Here is an 11,431-nt window from a genome sequence, read left to right on the forward strand (position 1 = left end):
AAAATCACAATTCCAAACATTCAATCCCATGATTGTCAAAAGAGTGAAAATTTTCTAACATAAAAAGTTTCAAGTTAGAGAATGTTTTTTTTTTTTTTTACTTTACCAAAGTATTGGAAGGGTGTTAAAAAATTCCAAAAATCCCCAGCGAAGTGCAGAGGTTTATTCTATTAATTAATAATGAGATATCAGGTTTGACTCTAGCTGAGTAATTAGGTCATAAAGCATAAACAATAAAAAAAAAAAAAGAGTAAAAGTAAGGCACTAGCACCAAGTTTTCTCCAATATGGGATCACTTGCGACATGCTTATTAAGACTTGTAGCTAATAACAAAGCTAGTAACTAAGGAGTGAGGGATGAGTTTCCCAAGAGCTGCGGGTTTGCCCAGGATCGTGCATCTCCAAGCATTCAATCCCATGATTGTCAAAAGCAAAAATGGGGAACAATTTTCCATGTGGTCAAGACTTAAAACAATTTCATCTCTTGGGTGTTGCCGCTTGGACAATGGTAGATCTAAATCTATGATGTCATTGGGTACTCTCTCATCCATGAAGCTAAAATTTAGATAAGGTGATAAGCCCACGTGGCACAAACCCACTTCTCTCTTCATTCCCCTAACTACAAACGCAATCCACCCTTTCTCTCCACCATAACCAAAAACCGTAATGGCCTCTCCAACGCTGTTAACCCCAACTTCCAAGCTCAAACCTCTCCTTCCCATCAAAGCTAAAGCCGCCTCAGCCGCACAACCACATCCGCCACCACAACAACAACCTTTAAGGCGCCAATTCTTGACCCTGGCTGCCACCACCACCACAACTCTGTCGCTTGCGGGGATTCTGCCAGTGACAGCAGCATTTGCTGCCTCGGATGAGGAGTACGTGAAAGAGACTGAAGTAGTGATCAACAAAGTGAGAAGCACCATCAATATGGACAAGAACGATCCCAACGTTGCTGCCGCTGTGGCTGAACTTAGAGAGACATCAAATTCTTGGGTGGCAAAGTACAGAAGAGAGAAAGCCTTGCTTGGTAGAGCTTCTTTCCGTGATATTTACTCAGCATTGAATGCTGTTTCTGGTCATTACATTAGCTTTGGACCGACTGCCCCAATCCCAGCAAAGAGAAAGGCTAGGATTCTTGAAGAGATGGACACTGCAGAGAAAGCATTATTGCGAGGAAGATAAGCAACGGTGGTCTCGACCCCATCAAGGGAAGCCGGATTCTTTTTGTTTATTAAACTACAAGATTTAACTGCTTAAATGGTATTTAATTTATCGAGTTTAAGATTGCATATCGAGGTTCAGTTTGTGAGTTATGAGAAGAGAAATCTCCGATTCAATGGTAGAGTTTTCCTGTGATGTTATAAATTAGTTATTACTATATATATATATATATATATATGTATATATATTAGGAACTATGGATTGTCTTCCAGATTTTGAGTTTATGGATATCACTCTTAACATCTCGGAATTGAAGAACAAAAATGCTTAAGCTGCATTTGGTAATTTCGAAGATTAAATTGCGATTTGTCTTCCCAAAAGTTAGTTACTCTCTCAAAATTTGACACAAAACAAAATAGATTTCAATTACTAAGTATTTGTACTTCTTTTGCTAATCAAAGAGTTGTTGCCTTGGAATTTTTAATTTGCAAAGTTTAAACCATGTAGCACTTTGATTTAAGGTGGAAACTGGTAAGTGTTGGGTCAATTGCCGCCAATTAGGAAGTACTAAACTCCGGTAGCTTAGCATTTTCATTTAAATTAAAAATTATGTGACTTTTAATTTTCAACTACTCAAGGGTTAGTTTTGATCTAAATAAACCCATATTGGTGTTGCATCAGCTCAAATCCAATTTTAAAGATTCAAAGGGACTAATTTTTTCAATTAGGCAAGAAAATATAACATATTAACGATATCAAGCATCACATATATCTGTTATTGCATGAAATTAAATGGGACAAGCATAGATTATGAAGTATTTTTTTTGGGCTTTCCTTGAAAAATACAATTTTGGGCTTTAGATTAAAAATATAAACATTTATTTTTCCTCTTTTTTATTTTTTTTAGAATTATAATTTAAGATGATTCGAGGAGTACTTTATCAAGTATACACCCTTAACTCTTCAAAATAATAAGTATACACTTTTAATCAATAAATTTGCATTATATGTGTGTCTTTTTCTCTTTTCCATTCTTTGTTTTCCCCTCTTTCTATTTTTTCTAAATATTACCAATAAAAAGTTATAATTTAAAATATATTTTTTTTAAAATTAATCATGTATACATAATTTACATTTTGATATTGAGTGAAAGAGTTTTAGATCTTTAGGTAAAAGATGTTAGAAATCATAACTCAAATTCCAAAAGATTTAGATTGGATTTTTTTTATTGATTGGAAGATATTACTTGGTAATCAATGTTTTTTAATAGATAATTTGTTAAGCGCGCAAGAATACTAGGAGGAAATGAATTTTTGGCTGGCAAGTTAATGGGCTTATAAATAGAGACTCTCCATAGGGTGAGGCATGAGAGAAAGATGCAAGCAGAGTTGTATGGTTTATAAGGTTTGGTCTGTAGATATCTCACGTGGCTAAGGCAGAGCGATTATGAGTGCAAATGTTTGATATTGATCGAAGTTTGTTGAGATTGAGCGAAAGTTCTGCTGCAAATTTGAGTTTGTGAATTGTGAGTGTTTTGTGATTCAATATTGGGATTGGTTCATGAGTTGAGTTAATTTGAGTGTTGATGATTTGTACATGGTTGTAATTCCTTACAATTAGTAAATATTTTCTTCCATTTAGAAATGTAGATATGGTGAAGTGTTGAATCACGTTAAATTCTTATATCTTATTTTGTAGGATTTGTTGTTGGATTATCTTTGACGTAACAAAAAAGAGACATGGATAGCAAAGAAATAAGAAAAAAAAGAATAAAAAGAATAAAAACAAATAGAGGGAGAAGATTAAAAAATATATGGTTCTTGTCTACTATTAGGTTTTCTTTCTTTCATTGTTGTCTTCTTTGTTTTTTCTTTTCTAGATATATTTTTTTAAAATTATATTTTATAATAATTTTTTAAAATCTCATCAAATATATACCAAAAGAATGAATTAATATATATATAAACATTATAACTTCTCGCAATCAAACGCAAGGGGTGTTGCTAGTTTTTAATAAAAGGACCGAATGGCAAAAGCAATTGTACGCATTTGTGAAGAAGTGGTGGGTGCTAGTGAACTTTGTATATCACAGTAAGGCTGGGTCGAAATCTTAACTGTGTTGAAGTTCAACCATGTTAATGGATCAAAGCATGCACTGACAATTAGGAGGTCCATTTCATGCTGTTGGCTGGCATTGCCTGGGCTGGGTTTAAAGCCTGTGTTTAGCACATGGGTAAACAATAATCATAGAAGGAAAAGTGCAAGCACAATTGTCATGACATTTTTGGCTAAAGATGGCAAGTGACGAGGGAGATGCTATCGAGAATTCTGCATTGGAATGGAGAGTGGGACGGAAGACCTTATCTTATTTCATTTGTTCTTAGCGAATTTTCAACCCGATTCCGTTACATTTGACCAGCCAACATTGGCAGATATAGCCTATGGTTTTTGATTTTATCTTTATCTTAATTTTGACTTTGCTTGTGTATACGGATTATTATCTCAACATTGTCATTGAGTTCAATGTATCAGGTGCAAATAAAGGGAATGCCGTTCAAGTCGCTGTCCCTTGGATCTGCAGGTAAGCAGGAAAGAAAGGAGAAAAAAGAATTTTAAGAGCGCGCGGATGTAAAACATGGGAAAACTGAATCATAATATAATAGAAAGTTAAAATATATATATATAAATATTAACATGTCAAATCTCCAATGCAAAACTCATTTATGAATAACAGTCACAAATTTGTACGATGACAACTCAACTACTAGAGGTGAAAGCAAAGCTCTTGAGATTGTCATTCTAATTGCTCCTTAAATTTGGGCTAAAATATTAACCAACTTTTTGTCATTTGGGAAGAAGATACAAGCGGGAGACTAGGATTAATTTGGGCGCCACATTGCCCGGAGCTTTGGACATGGTCAATTTAATTGGGGTTCGATTTTACTAGTCCTCCCTCCCTTGAACTTGAAGCGAAGTATTTCCTTTGATTGCGGAGAGATAAGGACATAAATGGTTCTGTGCTGTTGAGTAAATGCCGCCATTGAGTTAAAAATTACAATAGCAGAGAGTTGACAGTGGTTGAAATTATAGTCCATGCACCCTCCGCCCCCCGAAATAAAAAACCTCTTTCACATTAAAACAAAAAAAAAAGGGAGGGGGGTTAATTAAGTAGGTGAAATGAGGTCGAAGTACCTCGCATAATTATGGGCTAAGAGAACCGCATTGTCGCTTCCTTACCCAGAGGAAAGAAAAGCTTTTTGTCGGAAAAAGTACCATAAGTTCTTTTCAACTTTATCCTCTATTATATATTTTATTCTACATGCTTTATTCTGCTTTATAGCTGCATCCATTTAACGTCTTCAGTCGATGCGGGGTGAAAGGGGCGGTTGGGGCCTGTTCGTTTGACATGATTTCTATTAGTTGCTGTTGAGCTTCTACTGCATCAAAATCAAAAAGAAAAAATCATGATTGGAGAAAAAAAACGACTATATATAACCTCTCTTCTGCCATTTGCCAAGTGGTTTTTGAACTTTAAATTATTAATTAAATAAATTCAGTAATATAGGGTACCCAAAAAACTTGGCCTAAAATTTTACTGGATCAAACTCAAAGAGAAGACATAAGGGGGTTGGCTCTCCAACCATAACAGTTGCATGCAATTGCACTTGATATTTGAATAAAATGGGAACATTTGCTTTCCTGTTTTCTCAACCACTACTTACAATCTAAACATGTTTATAATAAGTTCGTAGTAGACTTTAAGGCTGCTATTAGATTATCTTTGTAAAAAAAATGTTGCAATCTTTCCATAGTTTCAAATAAATTGATCATGTTTGATGGAGTCCCCACATGCATGTTAGGCGTTTGACTTAAGCAATAGGTGAGAATATTAATGGGCTGTTAATGGGAGATGACGAAGGGACTGTGACACCATATCCTACTGCAATTGTTATTGCGTTTTGTGGATAATATTGCTGTGACGTGATGCACCATGAGATTATTATAATGTTGTTTAATTTTAGTGAAATTGGAATGATTTAATCTCATTATCTTAAGAATATTCACACTGTGAAAAAGATCTGTTATTGATACGATTGTCTCCAAGCTATCATCTACTACATCAAAGTTGAGAAACCTCTCGCTTTCTCTTTAAGATCCCTCCTCGTCTCAAACCACAGTTTCAATCATTCAGATCGGTAATAATTTTTTTTCTCTCTTATTGCAAATTCCATGCCCTTTTTTTTTTAATTGCTACTTGATGCACTTAAATTGACTGCCACTAGATAGATGGGCTAATTTGGCTGCCGAAACATGTCTGCACATTAAGAATCTTCCTACACTATTTTTGTATTTATTATTATTAATTACTAGATTCACAACTAGATTCACAATTAAATCTCTCTATCTATCTATCTTCTTGTTTTATGGAATAAATACCTTGCTTTCTTAAACCATAATATCGGCCTCATAAGAATAAGATTACACTTGACCTTCTCCCTTGGATTATTTTAAAAATTGGATTTCTACTACCACCAAGGTTTTAGATGGCATATATAGGTAGCAGGAATTAAAAGCCTAGTTTTCATCCTCAGGTAGTTAGGATTAATCACCTAAAAAAACAAAAGGTAGTTAGGACTAACATATGTTCAAATAGGAACAAATAAAAGGTAGTTAGACTAAGATATAAACGTTTAGCTAGGACCAGTCACATGTTGAAAAAGGACATTAGGACATTGAAAACAATTAGATGGCAAGATGGTCTCAATTCAAGATTGACATGTCCAAAATTTCCCTTATTTTCTTTTGTTTTCTTCCCTTTTTCTCTTATGAGGATAAGATGGTCTTACTTTTTACTAGGGCTTATGATATTTGTGTATTGTATCCAATGTTCCTGCTTCTATTGCTTAATTGATGGTATAAAGTACTGTCAGATAATTGAGGTCGTAATCGGTGGCAAGTTTCGCTAAGTGGATTTTCTACATGTTCCGCAATGAACCTTTTTTTTTTTTTACTTTTGCTATTACCACCCCCAAATTCTTTGGTTTTAAATCCTTCTGCTTTGTTTGCTCCATGATTTTTTTTTTTTTAAAAAATAAAGACAAAGAAATAAGTATTTGAAAAATGAAAATCTTCATGAATTTCATGAAAAAAAATTGATACAAAACTTTATTTTAAATTTTTCTCAAATGAAATTTCCCCTAATATTTTCCCTTTAAACCAAACATTACAAAAATGCATTTTAAAAATTTAGTTTCTTTTTCCTTAGAATTTTCCTCAATTCAAACGGCGCCTTAACTCACTACTAATAAAAAATCCAAACTCTTTACTGAATTTAAAACCCAGAGCTTTTTTTCTTAACAACTTGACTAAATAATTGCTAACATTTCAACCAAGATTGGGATTTCTTCTCAAAATTACCATAAAAAGTTATTATTTTTTGAACATAATACTTAAAAAATCCCTAAACTATTTAAAAAAGAATTCAAATAAACTGGTATTCTTTTATTATATTTAATCAAGTACTTATATTTTTATTGTGAATTAAAAAAATCTTAATAATTAACCATTGACTAAATCACCATTAATCAAATTATCAATAATCATTTTATGCCATGTAATGTTGATGTGACATATTGACATATTATAATAAATAATGACATAATATACTAATTTGAGAAAATTGTGAGAAAATGACCTCGTGATAAGGTGATTTCAGAAATAACCACCCATATAAAGTTATTTATTTCTAGCCAAAAAGAAACATGAGTAGACCAAAATGCCTTTAAAAATATCGTTTCAAATAACCGGCTTGGTGGCAGATGATTGGCATAATAGTCATAAGGGGTGTCATTTGAGCTGCACGCACTTCGTTATCTTTAGCATTCGAAGTTCTTGCGGAGTCCACCACTTTGATCGTCCACGTCACCAAGTCGATCTTCGCAACCATCCAATGCCCGCCCATATTGCAAGGTGCGAGGATGAAATCGACATCTTCCCATTTTTTACCGTATGTCGACTTCTCACCCTCCACGTACCCCCACAACTCATCCAAAATTTTCATCGTGGACCGGGCATCTTCAGTTGGAAATGCGCTGTGTAGCATATGGATGGTGTCTTGTGAAGCATGTATACATTAGCTTACACTTAATGCAATCAAAAACTGAGTATTTTCATAATTGAAAAACTTTCAGATAAACTTACGAAGAATATCGTATCAACCACGCATGCACAAGTAGTGTACAACTTCGACTTAGGCCCTATCATCCACTTACAGAGTATGCTGAGGCATGCGTCTATATGTTCACTACTCATTTCTTCTTTGGGATCCTCTAATGTTGTGAAAAATTCAACACCTTGATCCCCTAAGATCTCGACGTCATGCCTGCATATGTAACAAAATGAATTTCAAAAGCCTTGTGGATTAATGTTTCATTAAAAACAATATTTGCAATCTTATTTATGAGCTTACCTTGCACACTCGTCTTTCTTGAAAGCTTCATATGCTTGCACCAGTGTGTCTTTCATATCCCGACGGCTCACTGAGGGGTCGATGTACGGGCTTGACATATATTTGCTCGCCAGTTTGACGTGTGCCTGCTCAGTTGGGTCTGAACTTGGTGCTGCACGATTATGGACATCAAACTCTGCTAACAACAACTGTGTCTAGTTGGCTTCCGGAGTGCTCTGAGAAAGATGGTCCCCTTCAGCCTGAAGTGATTCAAGGTTCCCATCCCCTCTTTCTACTGCCTCGACTACTGCATAAGACTTAGAAAGATGATGTCCTTCAACCATGAGTGACTGAAGGTCCCCCTCCCCTCTTGTAGATGCATCGATAACCGAATTAGCTTGAGGAGCATGGACTCCTTCAGCATCATTTGATTGAAGGGTCATATCCCCTGCCACAACATCATCTCCGTCACGGCCAACAACATCATCGTGAAAGTGAACAACAGCTTCATCATGTTACCCATCATCAGCATCAACGTTGTTCTCACCAACATTGTTAGATAAAGGACCGCCTTATAGAACGAGACAAATGGGAAAATCCGTTAGCTCATAAAATACCACAAACCATAAACTGAGAACAAAAAATACAACTACACCTACTAAACATAAATTACCAATATATGAGCGAAGATAGAATATTGTACTTGTGATTTCAGACCCTCTAGAATACGAGCAACGACACGATCCTCAAACGTTTGCATGGCCAAAGTCAATGACTGAATCGAAGCCTTCAGCTCCAACATTTTTTTTTATACTAGTGCATGATTTGTCACAGCTAACGCTTCGTGACTACTCCGTCATTGACTCTTGTCGAATGGGTCAACTGCAATAACATATATTACTGTGTTATTCAATAATCATATAAGGAATTGTTGAAAATTAACCTTTACAAATTTAAAATCCATATCGGTGGCTCATTACCACTGTGCGGTTAAGCAGGACCGGTCAGTGGTTGAGGAGCTGTCGTCGCTTCTCTCAACTACAATGACAGAAATTACTGGGTTACTCGATAAACATATACAAAAAATGTTGAATACAAACCGTTACAATCGATATTACTGACGGTTCGTTAACAGCGTGTGTCTAAGGAGGACTTGTCGGTGGTTGAGGAGTTGTCGTCGCATGGTCCAACTGCAAACAAGATATGTTAATCGATAATCACATATGGAATTATTGAACACAAACTGTTAGAACCGTCCTTACCGGCTGTTCACTGCTATTGTCATGGTCGTCCTCTTCCTCCATCAACTTAGGGGCTGACAGCTCATCCACTAAAGTAGCGACGGTGTGCCTCTGCTTGATGCAACCAGTGGCTCTATTTTCTTTTAATTTTCTCCTCTTCTCCCAAGCACCTAAGCCCTAGTCTAGCCAATCCTCCAAGTGCCCTATTGGCACGTACTAGTGGCCCTCAGATAACGGGATATCAATGTCCACAAAATACTCCCGGCTGGCCTCATCTTGGGTGGGCTCCAAGGTCTCGACTGCCCACAACTACAAAATAGGGATTGTGATTAAATTTTAGGCAAAATTATTGTACAAATGAACAACAGAAATTAGTAGCTGTTCACCCACATGCTCAAATGACTCCAACTTCTCAACTGTTTTGTAGAAGTTTTTCAGCTTCTGATTGCATTGCCATCAGCACATACGTGGGTAGACGTCCTTCGGAGCAGAGGGGGCAACCATTTTTTGGAAGGTTGGAATTACCTCAATTGCTCAGAACTGCAAGTCAAATGTAACATTATCAGACTGTAAATGATAAACAAGTGCAACCATAAATTTTTATGTCAAAACAAAACGGATAAATGTTTAGTGACAGTACTTGTATCACCCATGCGAATCAGTAAATGTTGTACCGTAAACGAGTAGCCTTCTGCGAGTTTGAGTCAGGCACTTCGACTTCAAAAGGTAGTCCTTGGTTAGCCTCCAAACATAGTGACCCCATGGGAAGGCATTCCAAGCGTCGATGTCCTCCACCAATGACAATAGCCAAGGCGTCACCCGTCTACGATAGTCTTGACCAAATAAAATGTTATTCGCGATCAAGACAAGTGACATCTTGGTCGCGTCGCGTGGTCACTTAAAGTTGCCTCCGTGAAAAGTATCAAGCAACTTCTGCAACTTAATGCTCTACTGCCCGTTCTAGTATCTAGCATGAATTTCATCCGCAACAACCTCGTATGGTTGTATGAACACATAGGCATTGGACCAAACTTCAGTTCGGTGATAAGGTAGAACTCTTGCTTTGAAATCCACCCCTTGGTCTTGCCAATGGCAAACCATAGCTCATGCTCCATTGCCTCTGATAATTCTATTTTATAGAATTATTTTATTCCAATTTTGTTATTAAATATTAGCTAAGTTATCAATTTTTAATTATAATTTAATTATTTTTAGTTATTTTTATAATTAGTTTAGTTTTTTTAGTGAAGCATTTTAATTTTATGTTATTCCTTTTAATTTGGTTATTATTTATTAGTTTTTATATTTTTTGTAGGATTAAAAGTGATCGGGTTTAATTTTGGTAAGTAAGGTGTTGAAAGACCCAGAATCTACTTGCATATACTTCAGTATTTTGGCCATATCTCGAGCTACAGAAATTCAAATGATGTAATTCTTAAACCATTGGAAATCTAAGAGATAGAGCTACAACTTTCATGAAGATTACTTTACCCAGTTCTACCTCGAAGATAGAGAAAATCGTGTCAAAAAATAGCTGAACGTACTGTACCGGGAATGAAAATTTGTAAAGATTGATAATTGATTTTTGGGCCTTTCATTACACTTTTAAGCCCAATTAAACCCTAGGTCAGCTTAAGGAACTTTATGTTAAGCTTATTAGTATAAATAGGATATGTTTAACAACATTAGAAATAACTTTTGAGAGATTCAAGAAGTTATAAGTTGAGGCTAAAACTTGGAGATCAAGGCGGCAAATATTGTTTTGTTTTCTTCCTTGGCTTTGATTGTTCTTGTTACTTTCAATGGTTGAGTTTTATACAATGTTATTTAATTTTGCAATTATGAGTAACTAATTTTCTTTTTCTAGGATTGCAATTGAACTCACATGTAATTTAAATTTTTAATCTCTTTCTTACTTATTTTTAATGGGATTTGAATTGTTTATTCCAATTTATTCTTAATGCTTTTAATTGCTTGGCCACCAATTAAATTGATTTAGAAACCTAAACAAACTTGAGAGGGAAAGTTTAGAGTAGACTAAAATTGGGATAACATATGATCATATTAGTTGATTTGCTCATAGGATAGGGATATACCTATAAGCCATATGTAGTCAGATTAGAGCCTGAACTTAATGAGTTTGTTTTAATTTCAATTCACATAGGGATATAGTGTTTTGGTTAAAATAGATATTTTTATAAGATGAGTCGGGAGACCCTTATAAATAATTTAGGACTCTAGGTTAGCAATTCAACCCTTTGAAATAAGTTAAGGAAAAGAGGTAAGATTTAGATGAAGTGTGAGGGATATTGTAATTCTAGGCTTGTTTGATTTGCTTTTAACCCAATTATTTTGTTGCTTTAATTTTTAATTGAATTAGTTTAGTTAATTAATTTAGTTATTTGAGTTTGATTGTTTGGATAATGTAGACACTAAATGATAAACAAAAAAAATAAATTAAAAAATATATAATAAAATTTAAAAAAAAAATGAAAAATGAATGAAAAAGAAAGGAGAGAGGTACGACTGGCAGGGTGCGGACGCACCCTGCCAGGCACCTCTCTCACCTGCCAGACGCG

At 35.2% G+C, this 11,431-nt stretch overlaps 1 protein-coding gene across 1 annotated transcript; it reads left to right on the top strand.

Annotated features, from left to right (window-relative positions):
* Positions 610–1,370, top strand: LOC18608668 (photosystem II repair protein PSB27-H1, chloroplastic). The gene has a single exon (XM_007043475.2). The coding sequence runs from the start codon at positions 666–668 to the stop codon at positions 1,182–1,184; it is 519 nt and encodes a 172-aa protein (XP_007043537.1). The 5' UTR covers positions 610–665; the 3' UTR covers positions 1,185–1,370.

This window comes from Theobroma cacao, chromosome 2, assembly GCF_000208745.1.
Source record: "Theobroma cacao cultivar B97-61/B2 chromosome 2, Criollo_cocoa_genome_V2, whole genome shotgun sequence".
Classification (NCBI taxonomy): domain Eukaryota; kingdom Viridiplantae; phylum Streptophyta; class Magnoliopsida; order Malvales; family Malvaceae; genus Theobroma; species Theobroma cacao.